The sequence below is a fragment of the Herpailurus yagouaroundi genome, unplaced genomic scaffold (genome assembly GCF_014898765.1).
Source record: "Herpailurus yagouaroundi ecotype Mexico unplaced genomic scaffold, PumYag 139, whole genome shotgun sequence".
Taxonomy (NCBI): domain Eukaryota; kingdom Metazoa; phylum Chordata; class Mammalia; order Carnivora; family Felidae; genus Herpailurus; species Herpailurus yagouaroundi.
In genome coordinates, this window is record NW_024412394.1 from 7,108,197 (window position 1) to 7,126,740 (window position 18,544).

The window sequence follows — 18,544 nt, forward strand, 5'->3', positions numbered from 1 at the left end:
CCACCTAAAATAGCTTGCCTTACCCTCTTGCCTCGAATTCCACTTATTTTCTAGGATACACCCAACACTCCACTCCACCTGTTCCCGGAAGCTCCCCGCCCCCCTCCCGGAACACACCCTCCCGACCCAGGCAAGTGAATTCACTTCAGTTAGCTCATGAAAAAGCTCAAGTGGATAAAGTTCACGAAGCCATTCGTTTATATCTTAACCTTTTAGGCGGCTAATTACTACACTGAAAGGCCTCTTAACTCGGTACCATCGCTAACTAATTACCGTGTTACAAGGTTAAGTGTTTAATAGTTCCCTGTGATGTTCAATTTCCCAACACTTATCTCCTTTACGAGGCAGTGCAAGTTAGTTCCCACATCTGGATCAGCACTTCCACCCACAGCATCAGCCCCGCAGCCAGAGAATGAGTCGGAGCCCATCTTGGGAGCCCACCGCAGGTAGAAGTCGCTCTCCCTTGTGAATAGTAAATGAGCTCGTTCGTCCACGTTGCAAAGTCTCTGTGGCCCTGCCTTCACCCTGGGCTGGCAGTCTGTGGTTCATGTGCCTCTGTCCACTCGCCCCCCCCCCCCACCACCTTGGCGACTTTGAGGATGATGGGCATTAATTTGACTTCATGTCCCGAGCCCTCCTGTCACCCACAGGGTGCCCCACTCCCATCGCACACTGTCTCACTGTCTCCAGAGATGAAAAAAGAGCACTCACAAAGAGGCAGAAAAACAGCCAGGATCATCTTCTTTCCCAGGCTGGCCTCAGCTACATGTTGGCTACTGGGTTCTGGGATTGAGTGGACAGGTGCCAAGAGGTGTTAACGACACCAAAGCTTTTCACCACCAAAGCTTTGCAGCGGCTGTAGCCTCCCCATCATCCTGTCCCCTCTCCCAGCTTCCCGGCAGAGGCCTGATTTTGTTTGGGGAGGCGACGTGCCTCACAAAGGACTACCTTTCTCAGCCTTCAGCAGAGTCACTGGGTGGGACTTCTGGGGGGCTCTTTACCCCCTTTACAGGGGCTGACCCATCCAGGAGGCGGTGCTTGTTTAAGTTTTGGTTTCCCAGAGGCAGACCCGGAGATAAGGATTTGAACGCGAGTAGTTTATCTGGGAGGTGGGCCCAGGACACTGTGGTGAGTAAGGAAATGGGGAAGAAAGTCCATACAGGGGGTTCCACTGAGCAGGTTACCACTGTAGGCAATTGGGGCTCAGTCCTCCTGGGACATCTCTCGGAGGCGGTGCCTGCTCTACCTGTGGGCTGGGCAGGCGGGGAGGCCCCGAGCACAGGAGACATGAGCCGCATGTTAAGGATTATGCCATTGACCTACAGAAGAAGCCTCAGTCCTTGAAGGCCAGGGGGCTCCCATACCAGCCTTGAACTGCCTCCTTCTGGGATTCTGTTACACAAAAACTCTCCAAGTTTGAATTTGATTAATCCATCGTAGCCCGATCTCCGCCACTAGAAGCACTTGGCGCTTTATGAAGATGCTCTTTGTTCACGTCTTGACATCTCCTTCCATTTCGCTACCACGTAGAGAGGTACGCAGGATGGTTAGTATTATTCCCATTCTGCAGATGGGAAGCCGGAGGCTCAGAGAAGGAAAGGGAGGGGAGATAACAAGAACCCATGTTTGGGGCCCCTGATCCCATCCTTGTATTCGTCACTCAGGCTCCACTGAGAGACCAAGAACAGTTACTCCAGCAACTAAAGTGTGCAAGGTGCTTGAGTTTCCCATGTGTTTCTCATACTTTACCTCTTGTGAGATAACCCCATTCTCAGGGATTTTTATTTCGATGTTAAGGATGAAGCAAAGTCTCCGAGAAGTGAGATGACCAGGTCCTCTGGCTTCTCCCCTCACCGGAAGTTCAGAGACCAACCCCCAGCCGTGGGGTGCACAGTGGCTCTGCCCACCGGTGCTGCCCACACACCTGATTTCCCTGGCATGTGGCATGATGCTGATTGCACGTCAGAGTCACCAGGGGAGCTTTAAAAACACTGATGCTTGGGCACCACCCCAAGCTGACTCAGAATCTTTTGGAGAGAGATTACAACTCCCCAAAAGATTCCAGCGTGCAGCCAAGGTCAAGGAACACTGGGGAGGTGGGAACCCGAGGCTTGGGGTCAGGACGCCTGGGTTTCACCCCTTCCCCACCCCTGGCTCTTTCTAAAGGAGCTGGCTTCTGTGAACCCACCTGGGCAGAGTCTTGTCAGATGAGGGTTTGGAGGCATTCTGATGGCCATCACCACCAGCACTGACCCCCAGCACCAGACACTCCTCCAGACACAGCCCCTCCCTCTGTGAACCTTCTTTGGTTTTTTTGCTGGTGTGAAATAAATGATATCCCCTCTTCCACCCACTGAGTAACCAAAGGTATATAAAATTAACAAGGATCTGGTTCTCTGGTTCTTCCTTACCGGTGGGGGGAAAACCATATTTCAGAAGCAAGGCAGTCTGGATAATCCCTTTACTCCTGCTAATTATTTCTATCTTCGGAGATGTCTCCAGCCAAAGCTTTTTGAGAATGAAGAGGGAATGACAAGTAGAAAAAGTAGTCACCTCTGAGCAGATGCCCTGAAGCTTTTTGAATCTCGGTGGTGTCATCTTCTTGTGCAGCACAAGAAAGAAAGGATGAGAAGGTAGCGATAGGATTTGAAATACTCTTGGAAGGCACCCCTGAAAAATGTCTTCCCTATGCACAAGTCTGCTGTGGGTTTTGAAATTCCACCATTAGAGATTCCTTCCTTTGGGTCTTTCAGAATTCCCAATTGAACCGCAAAAATTTGTGAGAGGGTTTACATCTTATACCTTTATCTCTTAAAACCCTATTAGATCGTTTTTCAATTTTACAGCTCTCTTAGAATAAGGTTTTGAAGACTGGAGCCACAAGAGACAGCCTGGAGAAAAGGGCCAAGAAGAGGGGCAAGAAGAGAAAGTGGGAAGGCTTCTAATAACAACACATGCTTATATGTGTCCAGCACTGCACAGCACAAAATGAAAGATGTGTTTTCAAATACACGATCTCATTCAGTCTGCGCCACAATCCCAGGAAATATGCAGAGGGGAATCTCTGTTCCCAAGTACGGGTGAGAAAATAGAGACAGAGGGCAATGAAACAATTTGCTCCTGGGTCCAGGACTAGTAAATGGTGGAGTTGGGGTGCAAACTGAATTTCTGGCAATTCTAGCTGCCTCCCTATCTTCTCTATAGTAATGGGAGTACATTGTGCCTAGCTTTAAAACACTACATTTCCCAGCCTCCTTTGCAGATAGGTGTGGTCAAGTTATTGGCTGGGGCTTCTGTGAATTTCCTCCCCTTTGCCCTCTTGCTCTCTGGTTTTCATCTTTCCTGCCGTGCGTAGACAGGAGATGTGGAGGCGTCTAGGTGGTGGTTCAGTCAGTTGACTGTCTGACGATTTCAGCTCAGGTCACGATCTCAGGGTTGTGGGATCAAGCCCCAGGTCAGGCTCCACACAGAGCATGGAGCCTGCTTGGGATTCTCTCTCTCTCTCCCTCTGCCCCTCTCCCCTTCTCGCATGCTCTATCTCTCTCTAAAATAAAAATAAAATAAAATTTTTAAAAAGGGAGATGTGACAGCTAGAGCTTCAGCAGCCATTTTTGCACCACGAGGTGATCCTTAAGGACACAAACCATGTGCTGAGGATGGCAGAGCAGAAAGCTAGAAGGAGCTGGGCTGCTGGTGGCCATGCTGCCCATAAGACCAGACCTAAACTCCCTTCCACTGGACTTCTTTTACACGAGAGACATATAAACCCTAGTGAGTTTAAGTCGTATCAAGTTGAGTTTTTCATCCTAATTGCCACTCCAGACTTCTGACTCCAGACTCGTTTTTCTTTGGGATGCCTCTAGCAACTAAGTTACTCCACAATGGCTCACCTGCCCTTATCTCATCTTGCCCTATTTTCTGTTAGCTGGTCCCAGGTGGCTATTTCTGAATGGGACCCAAGGTTCTTACTGGCACTCCTGTCATTTTCCCGCAACCCTACTAGGTCTTAGAAATGTGGGGGGAAATGGGGACGCCTGGGTGACTCAGTCATTTAAATGTTCGACTTTGGCTCAAGTCATGATCTCACGGTTCATGAGTTTGAGCCCCATGTCAGGCTCTGTGCTGACAGCTCAGAGCTTGGAGCCTGTTTCGAATTCTGTGTCTCCCTCACTCTCTGTCTCTCCTCTGCTCATGCTCTGTTTCTCTCTCTCTCTCTCTCTCTCTCTCTCTCAAAAATAAAAATAAACATTAAAAAAAAAAAAAAAGAACGGTGGAACAACTAAAGCTGAAAGAGACAATCCCAGCAGACTCCCATTGAGTTATCCATCCTTCCCAGAAAGAGAAGTTACAGGTGCCACTCCTCAGCCCAAGTCTTAACAAAAACTCATGTGCTCTTAGTGAGATGTGCCCCACAGCATGGTAACTAGTCCCATGGTACCTGGGACTAGAAAGGAGACCACACTTCTAGTCTAATTTTTTGCAACCTTGGGAAATCTACTCAATTCGTTTGACAACCAGTTTCACCACCTATAAAATGAGCATCTGTCCTGTCCATCCCTCCCTTGTGGATGTCAGCTTTCAGTAACTTAACAGTGTGAACGAAACTTAGAAAACTATAAAATCCAAGGCAGGCTGGTTTTGATTGTGGTCCTGACCAGCAAGCTGCTAAGGAACTTCCCCCGACCCACGCACCCCTGTTTCTTCCTTTACATCTTGTTCTTCTTTCACCTGTGGGAGCTCAGTCAAAACTTTCAGGAGAAGCTGGGTGTCTGGGGAATCAGCTGAGTCAAAGAACCTTTCTTCATCCGGGGGGAGGGTTTTATAGACCTGGGCTCCCCCTCTGTGTAGGGAACACTTGTTTCTCCTACCAGTTTCTCCCCCATCCACAAGGTCTCGGCTTCATTAGTAAATTTCCTTCCATCCCATGGTGGGCATGGCTGTATTATCATGGGGAGGGAACGGACCTCCATTCAAGTGTCGATTGATAAGATCCTGATGGGGTGGGACCTGATGGAATTGGCCCTCTTATCCTTTGCCTCGATGGAAGGCAGAACAACAGAAGATGCCCCAGCCCCAGCACTGCAAAACTTAGTAGGGTGGTACAGTCTCCCCAGGATAGGGGTGGTGGTGTCATGTCTGACATTCATGGAAGAAGACGTCATGGAAAGGGGGGCCTGCAGATGGAACGGGGGTGGGGCATGAAATGGCTGCTGTCTTGCCCCCCCTTTGGGGTCTCTCTTCTCATCATCCTCTACTTGCCCTACATGTTGATGACCACGGCATAATAAACAGCAGGGAGGCAAGGCTGGCTAATTCCACACTGTGTTTTAGAAGCATGCTTGCTGTTCCCCCGGCCCTCCTGGGGACAGTTGCAACATCACGCCTGGTGACAGATGTTCTCGATGACTCTTGGAGACAAGTGTTTGTGAATGTCACTTGGGCTGATGACACGCAGGGCACTTAACTTTCCATGTCACATCAGGGATGAGGCTCAGCTGGATGGGCTGCTGCCTTCTCCAACGGGAAGGGAGGCTCCCCTCTTTCTGACTCCTCTCCTGCCACCCTGCCTCTTGCCCTTGTGACCCCTCCTGGCTCTGACACTGCCCTCATTAATGTTGGATACTTCCTGAAAGGGCAGGCCCTGGGGCATAGAGATGGGAGAGTCGGCCCTCCCCAGTCACACAGGAAACATGCCAGGGCGCTGTGGGGCTCAGCCGTGTGTACGCAGGGAAGACAAATGCCTTGGGAGGTCAGTGGGAAGCATCAGATAACTAGGGAGCTAATTATCTGATAAAAGAGCAAGACCCTATTTCATAGTCAAATTCAAATCCTGAGTTACCCATGTTTTGGGTTTGAGTTACCCATGGCTGCTCCTTCTTCCTGATATGCGGAATAGAACCTGATGTTTACAGACACTGCTCACAGCATCCCAGGGCTTCCATGGGCCCTTGGTGTGGGTCAGTGGCGACCCATCAATGACTTGTGTCCAGTTCTTGTTGGACAATCTGAGTCTCTGCCAAAAAGCCTGTCTGTGACTTCAGGCCCTGGGGCTCAAACCCCTATGAGACAGGACACCCCAACCCTGGGAGGTAAGATGCCATAGTGGCCCCAACTGGTAAAAGCAGGTGTCTTTAGCAAGAGTGATAACCATACTGCCTCAATCATGGGATTAAAAAGATCTTAACAAGAGTCGTAGACTACCAGAGCTGGGGTCATTTAAGTCAAATGTTTCCATACTCACCTAACGTCGGGCTGCCCACCCAGTGTCCCCAGCATGAAGTCAGCAAGGTTCTGCTTGAACCTTTCTGGCATGGGCAGCTTGCTGTTTTTGTGGCAGCTCTTACTTATTCTGCTGTTGGGCGGCTCTAATGCTCATTTCCATTCTGTTCAGTTCACTGAAGGTTGATTCAGTAGCTGTGGGTGGGCCAGGACTTACTAGGAGCTGGGGTACAGAGATGAGTACACGTGAAAACACATGCTGGAGAGGAAGAAGGATACAACACTGAATTTCGCAGCCAGATGGACAGCAGTGAGAAAGTACATCAAGCTGCTGCCGTCGGGCTTTTTTCTTGTAATGGGCTGATGCTTACTTTTGTAAGTGCATATGCATGCGTGTGCGTTTGTGCGTGTGTTTTCCATTCTTTTACTCCTGAGTTCTTTGAATAAGCTCAGGGAGTTACGACTTCTTTTCTACGTCCTCTCCTCTCCAAGGTAACGTTTGTCCATCTCACACGAGCTTCTAGAATCCCACTCTCATCAACTGATCTCTGGACACATTGCAATTGGTAAAATGATTCTTAAGACTGCGCCACCCTGTGCTAAACACTCTACATCGCTGCTCTGACCAGCTCGAATGATTCCGTGGTTAGAATTGTAATCTCTCCCTAGCTGAGCCTTTTATCTCTGTTAACACAATCAAAACCATAGGAGTCTTAGTGGCTCCATCACTTTGGGGCTACAATGTCCTTGAGATCAACTAAAACTCCAGACCCCATGCTGCACAGAATTCCAGTTGAGCCAGATTTTCTTCACCTTGTGCTTGATCAATGGAATCCTTGAACCAAAGGGAAGACACGTTTTCCGCATCGTTATCCATGACAAGAGGGAAATGTATCAAGAGGAACAGAAATGGGGGCAGAAATTGAGGCACACGGTAGAGGCTTTGTTGCATGTTCACATTAATTTATCAGTCTGGTTACTTGAACAGTTTCAAGCCCATTTCACCATGCACGCGTGTCTCCATTTTGTCCCAAACACAGTGTGAGATTTTGTCAAGTGTCCTACAAAATTGTGAGGAGCTCTGTTTACGGTTGTGAGTCATAGCCAATGGAAACTCCTGGGATGCTTTCCAAGGGCACTCAGCACCCCAGAGATTCGACTCTTCTTCCCTGTGGGGCCACACGGGGGTAGGGTCTAGCGGAGAATCGCTGTACAAGGAGCGTGTCAACTGAGGAGTGTAGCCTCGTAAATGGCTTGGAGGCACGTGGGTCTGAGAGCTGCGGGTCCACAGTGTCTCCTGAAGACAGATCAGTAATTAGGCAGGATTTTCCCCATGTGAATCCACGCTGGGGCCTGGCAATCAGCATTCTTTTCTCAGGGCTTGCCGCCATCTGTTGTGAAATCCTTTCTAGAACTTGGCAGGGACTCCATGCCCAGCCTAGCATCCTATGATTTACGCGGTCTATTCTTGGAAAAGCGGAATATCCGCCCTTTCCCCATCTGAGGCACTTCTCTTTCTGTCCATGCTGCCTCGGGACCACTCCCACAGCTCGAGAACCTCATCTAGCGTTCCTTTAGTCTTGAATGTGACCCTCAGGGCCTGGGGACCAGCAACTCACGTTCTTTGTTTCCTTCTGCAAGGTATAGGGCTTTTCCTACCCGGGTGACTGGGATCCCAATTCTGTCTCTGCTACTTACCCCTGTGTCACACCTTGGGCAAGTTTCTTATAGGCAAAGTGGCATAATCGTAGCCCTCACCTCCCGGGGATAGTAAAGACTAAATGAATCGGCGTGCATAAAGCCCTTAGAACACGGCGCGCAGCACAAGTAAGCTCGTAGTGCAGATTTGTGCTATTTGTGCTGCTGGTCTCCTTGCTGGGGAGACTGGGGGCAAATCCGAAAAGGCCAGGCTGGCCTGCAGCTTCTGGTCTAGTCTCCCTGCAACCTCCTTCCCAACCTGCAGACTGGTTCTTGCTAGAACAGAGGTTAAAAAGCCCCCATTTGACTGTCTTTAGCTCTCTCCACACAGCACCTTCTCCTCCTCATCTTTGGATACAGGCCTTTCTTCCCTTCTCTTGTACACTTTCTGGTGCCCATCAGAAGCCACTGTGCAGCCACCGGTGTCTTTTCTTTCTTATGGGGACAGTTCATTTTCTAAAACTTCGGTCTCCTTCCTGGAGTCTCCTTCTTTCTCAGAGTTGCTGTTAGGATGCTGGGCGGCATGAACACAGGGCCGAGTCCAGCAGTGACTCCAGGAGCGGCCTCAGTTCAAATCAGTCCTGCTTCTTTCTGGCTGCCCGAGCCTGGGAGAGTTTCCTAATTCTCTCGGCCCTTTCCACGTCTCGCGGTATGCCTGGGAGCCCTGAATGTGACACGGCCTGGAAAGCCACGTGTCAGACACAGAGTGAGCAGAGAGCCAAGGTGACCAGCGAGGGCCGCTCCTATCAACTGACTACAGACTCACTCTGAACTTTTTGTTTCCAATTTTAGAAATCTCTCTTGTTAAAGACCGAAGTGTGTATTCAGCCCTCGCTTTTCTTTCCTTCCCCAAGCGCCACAGACAAGATAATGGTCTTCCTCTCACCATTATTATTACTTTTACTAATAATGGTAGTGACGCGTGTACCCTGAACACCTACTATGTGCCCGCACTATCTGGAAATCTTTCTGAGCTCTGTCTCCCCTGGTCCCCATGACTGAGCTCAGAGGAAGTCAGCAGTTTTTGTTGTTGTTGTTGTTTTTATTCCGTTTTCTTTTCTTTTCTTTTTTTTAATGTTTACTTATTTTTGAGAGAGAGAGAGAGAGAAAAGGCAGGGAGGGACAGAAAGAGGGAGACAGTAGATATAAAGCGGGCTTTGCACTGACAGCAGAGAGCCTGATGCAGGGCTCGAACTCACAAACTGAGAGATCATGACCTGAGCCAAAGTCGGACGCTCAACCCACTGGACCACCCAGGTGCCCTTCCAAGGTTTCTGATAGATTCATTTTATTTATTTTTAAGAACCTAGTGTCTCCAGGTTCTCAATCACCAAATGCAAGCAGTTTGAACTCCCATCTTGAGTGACTTCAGAAGCAGAGCCCCAACCCCTCCTGTGTCCCTGCCTGGCTTTCTGGGTCCCCCGGGGAGGGGTATGATAGGGGCGTGCTGCCTGTGCAACCCTATGCCGGTGCAAGCCTCAGAGCTGGTCGCCTTTCACCTTGACACTTCTCACCAAAGTCAAGACCATGTAATAAATTCACAAGTGAAGAAATATACTTATTTTCCAAAGGTCAACCTCACAAGTTATCAAAGAGATGCAAATTAAAACAAGTTCCATTTCTTACTTATAAAATGGCAAAGATGAAAGTAATTATATATTCAATCATTGGCGAAGGTGTGGTCGAAATGGGCACTGTCCCCTTCCATAGGGAGGGGTCGATAAATATTTACACAGAATGAGTAAAGATTATAATTTACTCATGAAACCAGTCACTCAACCCCTAGAAAAATATGCCAAGCACAGCACTGAACCTGCACAAATCTATTTGTGTACAAAGAGCCATCGCTGCACTGCTTTTCATGCTGAAAATGAGAAACCCAAATGTTCAACAATAGAAGATTAGTTAAAGAAATTGTGGTAGAGGCAAATGGAAAATATTTTTACTACCATGGGAACTAAGCAAGTATAATGTTGGGTGCAAAGAATTAAGAAGTACAAACTAGACTGGCCATAAATATCATTTCGAATTGAGATAAAATGTAGAGAAAGAAAACGGGTTAACTTTTGGTGGTGGGATTACAGGTAATTCTCATTTCTCTTTGTCATTGTATTTTTCAAATTTACTACAGACTATTACTTTTATCATTAGAAAATTACATATGTGTATTATTAGGCTTAATGATCTACCTATAGATCTCTTTATATGTGCTCACATGTATATATTTAATAGGGTCTAATGCTGCCTTCTGCACATCCTGAGGGGAGGAGCTGCTGTCCAGACAAGCCAAGCATAGGCCAGTCAGGGAAGTACCCGGGTTTCTATCAGTTTCCATGACGTGCCCCCCTTCAGTCTCCGGGACTCCATTTGGCGAATGAATGCCTTCCTTGTGAGCTCTTCTCTCTCAGGCATCCTGATCCAGAGACTCAGCAACTGAGACAGAGGCCAGAAGAAATCTCAATGCTCTCGACCTCTCCTGCACCATGGACCCTCGGGTGTCTACGAAGCCTACGGGATCCCTTCTCAGAATAATCATGGTTAAAGGCACGCAAGAAAATACACAGGGTTTCAGGAGAAACCAGGCATTCCTTGAGCAGTAAGATACTAGGCCATGTGCTTCTCGGTTAACGCAAACCAAGGCTGGCTGAGATGGGGACTCATCCGAGGTCAGAGCCTGGACCCTCTGGCCTGGATCTGTCCCTCTGTGAGCTCCTCTCTCCCTCCCTCTGAATGACTGAGGGGCAATTCAAGTGCAGTTTTTTAGTCTTAACCTCCCTTTCTACCAGGCCCAGGAAATGACCCCTTGATCCTCACCATAAAGTTACAAGGTCAACTTCATTGTCTCCATATCCAGCTAAAGGGGATCTATGCCCAGAGATGTCAGCACAGGTGGGCAAGATGGCCCCACCTCTAATATCCAGGGGGCTCCCGTGACCTGCTCTTGCCAATCAGAGCTCATCCAGGGCTTCTGTGGGACCAGCTGGGAAAGGGACAGAGGGAAGCTCAGAGGAAAGAGACTGCGTGGGGGTGAGCCAAACCAGAAGAAAATGGAACTTAGGGAATGTAAGAAACTCTGAGAATACAGGACGTGGGTGGGTCCTTTGATCTAGCTGAGCCCGAAGCAGCTTCCTGACTTTTACAGTACCTGAGCCAACACACTATGTCTCCATTTCCCCTTTTTCTCAGCCGGTTTGAATTGGATTCGATCACCTGCATTCAAATGTCCAACCTAAGTCAGGTACGGCTTCTCCCCATTTTACAGGTAGGGAAAACTGAGGCAGCCCAGGAGAATCAAATGGGTAGCAAGTGGTGGGGCCATGATCCGAGTTCTACTCTTCCTGGCCTCAAAGCCTTAAGCACGATACATGCGAGTCCAGATGAAGGCCAGATTCATTCCTCCTTGGAGGAGTTAGATCCTTTGGCCAAGAGCTCCCCTCATTGTTCTTGTGTGTCCCCCACCTGGGGCTCAAAACCCAGAAAGTCCAGAGGCTCAGAGCCACATGCCCACCTATCACAGCCACGCCCTCGGAGGCCTGGTCCTTCTGACACGTATCTCTTGGGGCTGCCCCCGGGCAGGTAGTTGAAGTTCTTCTTTCTATGTCCTCTTACCTGCACAGAGGACACAGTCTGCCCCAAGAATCCCACAGGAACCTCTGGGGAGAAGGGGTGTAGGTGGGAACAGTTCAACACCCTCCCTGTCACCTCCTCCTCCCTCTCCTGCCAGACACCTCCCTGCCTTTGCCACAGCCCCCGGCTCACCTGTAAATCAGTACCTCATCGTCGGAGCAGTTGTACTGCAGCTGGTACATCTTCACGCGGGGCGCCGACTTGCTGACCGACCACTTGACCAGGGCCGAGGTGGTAGTCACATCAGACACGAGCACAGCCCGCTCCGGGGGGCTTTTGGGCGGCTCCCCGCCCCCACTGCCTCCCCCTCCCCGGCTGGTCTTGCTGGAGCCAGTGATGTCCGAGAGGCGGGACTTGGGGGGCGCCGTGCGGCTGGTGCTGTTGCTGACATGTGGCAGCTGGACGATGGACACCTCCACCATGGCCGTGGCCTCCCCGGCGGCGTTGGCGGCGATGCAGGTGAAGGCGCCGCTGTCCTGGGACGTGGTGATGAGGATGTCCAGGGTGCCGTTGTCGTACACGGCGGTCCTTGAGGAGTTCCCCACCAGGCGGTCGTCAGGGGCCACCCAGTGGATGAGGGGGCCGGGGTCCCCGATGGCCTTGCACTTGAGCGTGGCCGCCTGGCCCTCCAGAACCAGCAGCCTGTGCGTGTGCTGGGTGATGAGAGGCGGCTCGCACACAAACTCCTCTTCTCGCACGTGCCAGAAGTAGCGGCCCTTGAGGCCGCTGGGGGAGCCGCAGGTCTCCAGGTCGTCGTCCCGCTGGAGCCTCCGCAGCCAGAGCAGCTCACAGTTGCAGTGGAGCGGGTTCCCCCCAAAACTAAAGGACAAGGGTGGAGCAAAAGGCGTGGCAGTCAGGGCGGAGGCTTGGGAGCGGGCGAAGATGGGGTCCGGGGGCAACTTTTGCAGCCGGTTGGAGGTGAGGTCGAGGCGAGCCAGTTTCTGCAGGTCAGCGAATGTCCCCTCGGCAATGTGGTCCAGCAGGTTGTGGTCCAGGCTCAGCTGGTGCAGGTTGACCATGCGCCGCACGGAGCCCCAGGGCAGGCCGTGCAGGTTGTTGTAGGAGAGGTCCAGGTCCTCCAGTGTCAGCAGGAAGTCCTCGAAGGCCTCATCGGCGATGCCGCCCAGCTGGTTGTTGTTGACGATGAGGTGCTGCAGGTTGACCAGGCCCCGCAGGGTGTCCTCCCCGAGGCTGGGCAGCCGGTTGCTGTCCAGGTGCAGGGAGCGGAGGCTCTCGAGGTCCAGGAAGGAGAAGGGCTGGATGTGGCTGATGGTGTTCCTGGACAGGGTCAGGTCCACCAGCCCCGTCATGTTGGCGAAGTCCCGGCGGCCGATGTGGATGATGAAGTTGCCACCCAGACGCAGCTCCACCGTCCGCCGGTCGATGTCAGGGGGCACGAAGAGCAACCCCTTGGAAGGGCAGAGGGTCCCCAGTGACTCAGACAGGTTCTGGCAGACACAGTACTTGGGGCAGGCGTCGACCACGGCAAACGCCATGCCAAACGCCAGCAGGCCACCAAGCAGGGTCTCCATGGTCTGGTCACTCAGGCCGTGGTGCCTAGAAGGGAGGGACACAAGGTCAGGGTCAAGAGGCCACTTCCTGACACCCCACCAGAGCTTCACTGGTCACCCCAACCCCTGCCTTAGGGGGGCAGCAGAGAACGGCCTGTGCTCGTGCGAGGTCTAACCTCTTCTTCCAACCAGTCCCTTCCTTTCATACAGTTCCACTCCCCCCGCGCCCTTAGTTATCATCACCTTCTAACAGACTATTTAATTTACTTACTAATTATATTTATGGACTATTTCTTATCTCCCCCACGAGAATGTCAGCTCCACAGGGAGAGATTACTTTGATCTGTTTTGTGAATTGCTGTATCCCACACGTCTAGCACAGTGTCTGGAACACAGTAGGCGCGCTATAAATGTGTGGAATGAATGGAGGGACGAATCCATACCAGTGGTTCGAGTAATAATCATCAGATTTGAAAAGTGTGTTATGGATGTATCTTGAAGCAGTTTTCCTTTCTTTTTTGTTGTTGTTGTTTATTCATTTTTTTGATAGAGAGAGAGTGTGAGTGGGGAGCGGCAGAGAGAGAGGGAGACACAGAGTCTGAAGCAGGCTCCAGGCTCTGGACTGACAGCAGAGCCCGACGCGGGGCTCGAACTCACGGAGTGTGAGATCACGACCTGAGCTGAAGTCGGACGCTTAACCGACTGAGCCACCCAGGCGCCCCGCAGTGTTACTTTCTTAATTTGGTTTAGACTTAGCATTCCTTAGGAACAAGGACATGGACAGGGAGAGAGCTGACCCCTGGAGAACTAGTTATTGGGGTTTTGGGGGAACTGGTTGTAGGTAAGTTTCACCATGGAGAGTCCACACAGTGGATGAATCTTTGGGAAATGCAGAAGCGGGGTGAGACAGGAAGCAAAGGCATGAACTTCTTCTGTGCTGGGTCCTCTGGCCAGACCTTCAGGTACATCATCTCATTTGGGCTTTGGAAACATCTGTCATAAGGAAGGGCTTATCTGTGTATATAGATGAGAACTTGTCCACCGCTGAATAGCCTCCTTCAGGTGTTCACTCAAAAGTCACCTTCCCTCCCGACGCCCCACCCTGACGTGCACATCCCTTTTCCTTACTTTGTATTTTCTCCTTGAAACTGATCACGATCTAACCTCCTGTCTATTTATTTTACCTACTTGTCTTGTTTAATGCTTGTCTTCTGCACTGGCAACAGAGCCCCAAGATGTAGGGGTTTGTTTTTATTCACCACTACATACTCAAGGCCGAAAGTACTGCCTGGCACATAGTCTGTGCTTTTGCATGAATGGTTATCTAGGGAAGGAAGGAATGGCCTTTGACTCAGGCCTTTGTACTTCCAAATCTTAGAGTTTTCTCACTATTCCGTGTTGTACTAGCTGTGGCTCCATTTATGTAGTGCTGAAAACATCAATGGAGTTGGACTTTTGAAAATCCCTGCACACGGGTTGTGTAGCCTCACGCAGACCAGCGCTCTCAAACTGCCTTCTAGCAGTGCAGGCTAGGGTTCTGCAAGAAAGGCGTTCTAAGGCCACCGAGTTGGGGACACATTGCCTGCTCTCTCTTGCTCTCGCAAAAGCTCGATATGCATTAGCAAGTGCAGAAAGGTTGAGAAATTCTGCTGCAGTAAAGAAAATAGATTAATGTTTAATTCTACATTGCTTTGCCTTTTTTAGCTAAAGATACTCTTTTTGGAGAGCAATGATCATTAATATCTTGAGGAAGTAGGGCTCCATAGCTCCCAGTTTGAGAAGCCCAGACACAGAAAAAACAGCCAGCTGATTTGAAAGGCTGTATGGTAAATTTAAAAACCTACTCCAATTAGATATTACTTTATTGTGAAGATGTGAATTTCATTATTGTGTCTATTTCAGGGTAAATCTCCCACCTAAGACCCTTCAAGGGCCAAAGACTTAATCTATAATCCATCTGGAGAGTGTTGTTTCTGCTCAGTGCTGTCCAATAGAGATGTAATTTACTAGCCATAAATGTAATTTAAATGTTCTAGCGGACATACACAGAGTAAAAAAGAAAAAGATGAAATAAATTTTGATAATATATTTTATTTAAACCACTATATTCAAAATATTATTTCACATGTAATCAATACATACAATTATTAACAAGAGATTTAACATTCTTTTATTTGCACTAAGTCTTTAAAATTGGGTGTGTATTTAATACTTAGAGCACATTTTAAGTGCTCACTAGCCATATGTGGCTATTGGCTACCATATTGGACAGTGTTGTTGGAGCAGGTGTTGGCTAACTATAGCCAAGGGCCGAATCCAGCCTGCCACCTGTTTATGGAAATAAAGTTTTATTAGAACATGGTCATGTTCAATTCATTTACATATTATCTATGGCTATGTCTTGTGTGTGCGTGTGTGTGCGTGTGTGTGCGTGCGTGCGTGTGGGCACACACTACAGTGGCAAAGGTGAGTAGTTGCAGCAGATATAATGTGGCCAGCAAAGCCTAGAATATGTATTGTCTTGCCCTTTACAGAAAATGTTTGCCAATATCTGTTGCAGAGGATTTTTTCCCCCTCTTCATCTTCTTCATTACAATCACCCTCATCAAGCCTTTGCCAACACGCCTAATTCCACACAGTTCTGCTCTGGGTTTCCATGAGCAGCCATCCACCCTGCCAGTCCCTGCTTTAACAGACCTGAGGGGTTATCATCCGACCCTGAACCAGGTCTCGCCAGAGACATCTAGCCCAGAGGTGTCTGCATGTGAAAGATTTCCACCTGCCACCTTCCCTGTGCTCAAATGAGCTCGGGCTTTCTAGGTTCATACTTAGCTGGAGTCTGATAAAACAAACAGGAATCTTCTCCATCTGCGCTGACCCTCTTCTTATATTTTTAGCACAAGAACAAATCTTTGCAAGGGCTGGTTCTGGCCACTACCCTAGTTTATCTCTTACCACCCTCTGTTCCATCGCTCTTCTTTTCCCAGCTAGGCTCAACGTCTCTCACTTATAAATGCCATGCTTGATCTTCCTCCAGGACTTCCAACATGCTCTGGTTTCTTCCTGGCCTCTCTCCCTAACTCCACTCCTGCCTGGCCAAGTTCCTATTCTACCTCCGGGTCTCAGCTTCAACACCACCTACTCCAGGAAGCCTCTCCACAACCTCAACCAAATTAAACCCTTCTGCTATGTGCTCCTTATTCTATGCTTGTCCTACATACATGCTCACTGCACTTTTCATTATAATTCCTTAATTACTCAGCTCTCTGCCTTCATAGACCGTAAACTCCAAAAGACAGGGACTTTACCTATCTTGTCCTCCAGTGCCTTGCACACACCCAACTCATCGTAAGCGCCCCGTAAATATCAATTAAATGAATGAATGAAGTACAGTACTGAGCAAAGCCAGTTTCTGGCATTGTCACTGAGGTTCCGAGGTCTGTATTAACACTGTTTAGGGTTCATTTGGTTAGTCAGCTGAGAAGACTATCTTTATGGAGAGGTGCGGTCACGGCAGAAACTTCAGAAACAACTTCTGGCAACCAACAGCTGCACTGCCCAGCATGACTCACCATGGTCATGGAGTCAGGTAGTCCATATGTCTCTGGCTGTTGTGTCTGCTCAAGTAGAGGTGAACAGTACCCCTTACACCCACTGGGGATCCAGGGACAGCCACACCCAAGGATGTCCCTCCTTGGTTAAGTTGGAGGCATGCATGTGTGCATGTGTAGAGAGGGGGGTAGTTTGCTGAAAGCCTATGGTCCCAAGAGGAAGGCTTCCTCTTTATAAGCTCTTGTCAGTAAACGCTGAAGTGACCCGAGGCTAAGCAGCACTTCCAACATTTACACAACATGGCGTACATAGGAAGTGGTAATGTCTGTCAGGTTCCTATGAGTCCAGGGCCAAGCCTGCTGGTGGCCTGTGCTAGATCTCTTTGATTTGCCCCTCTGGATCCTTCCTTTACCCTCTCTGACCCTGCCCTGTGCCCTAGAAGGCTTGCTGTCTGGGCTGCATCAGTGCAATGTGGACAGACCACCCCATCCTACGGCATCCTCTGGGCCTGCCCATCCTTGGTCCTGTCACCTGCCCTCTGATAGAGGGTGGCAGTGGCCCCAAGCAGGGAAGCCCTGGGCACTTTGGGCTGTGCACCCGGCACAGGGCCCATTGTTTCAGACAGTTTTGTCTTTGTAAATTATGTTAACCAAACCTTATTTTTAAAAAGTTTGTTAAGGATTAACAAGTGTCTAATGAATTCAAATCTGTGACATAATAGAGCTGGGTAAATATATTTTAAGTAATCAGCATGGAAGCTTACTGACAGAGAAGGTGACTATTGAATCTTAATTAAAATTGTATTCCAAGAACCATCACTTATAATACTCCCATAGCCCAACAAAAAGCAGCTTAAACCCCAAGTCGGGAGGGAGGCAAGGGGAGCGTGTGGATGCGCGTAATTAGCGCACCCCCAGAGTGGGGGCTCCCTCTCCCGAGCAGGGATTTGAGCTGGAAGGAACCACTAGGTCCCTCTAAGCATGTCCGGATGGGGCAGGTGGCAGAGGGGAGCTAAGAGAGGGAGAGATTAGGAGTAGAGATTTGGTTTCAGGAACAAAGGAGCGAGTGGATGAAAGCAGTCAGGAGGGGCTATGGGATTATTTGTCAGCAAAGCTGAGAGAGGTGCACGGGGATCAGAAGCCAGGCAGTGACATGGATGCTGGTATCAAATGTCAGCATCAGCCTTCATGCAGAGGAATCTATCTGCAGAGGAGCAAGAGCTCCTCTGCTCAGAATGTCTATGAGCCTGGGCCTGGGGAGGGGAGAGGAGGGGAAGAGAGGGAGGGGCGGGGCAGGGGCTGCCTGGAGACGCAGACAGAGGACCCAGGAGAGGAGGAGAAACACTCTACCCAGGACCGGCAGTGCCCGCAAGAATCTGCACAACTCTGGGCAGGAACAATGTCTCCTCCCTGCCTGGGTTTCTTCGGGTGGTTTTCCCAGCAACTCTGCAAGGTGAGTGTTGCCCCTGGTCCCTAAGGTATTCCTGTGCAATTAGGAACAGGTGTCCTTGCAGGGCATTTGTAGGGCCCCTTCGCTGGATAACCTTGTGCAGGAGACAACCCACCCTCCCGTACCTTGTGGCCTCAAGTATTGCTATCCCCATTTTAACCACTGGGACTTGAGGTTCAAAGAGGTTTGGGCCGGCCCAAACTCTCCCAGCTACCCTGAGAAAAGCCATGGTTTGAACTGAGGACTGTCAGGCTCTAGGCTGTCCTTGGAGTGGAGCAGGTCCTTCCAGAGGCTTCCATGTGCCTGGTGTACATAGAGAATCCTGCTGCTGCCACTATGGGATTGCTTAGTAACCTGTGACGGCCCAGCTGTTTGACTAAATTGGGGCTCTTGTGTTTCCTGCTTAGGGATGGTGTTCCCAGAGGCAGAGCCTTAACTGGCTCAGAAAGACCCACCTGTCAGGCTTCACGGCAGTGGGTCTCACACAC

At 49.8% G+C, this 18,544-nt stretch overlaps 1 protein-coding gene across 1 annotated transcript in view; it reads right to left on the reverse strand.

Annotated features, from left to right (window-relative positions):
• LRFN2 (leucine rich repeat and fibronectin type III domain containing 2) overlaps positions 1–13,097 on the reverse strand; it is a 42,222-nt gene extending 29,125 nt beyond the window's left edge. Inside the window, exon 1 of the mRNA XM_040473416.1 lies at positions 11,677–13,097. Coding sequence (XP_040329350.1) covers positions 11,677–13,076 — 1,400 coding nt within the window. The 5' untranslated portion in view covers positions 13,077–13,097. The remainder of the gene's footprint in view (positions 1–11,676) is intronic.
• Positions 13,098–18,544: the final 5,447 nt, after the last annotated feature.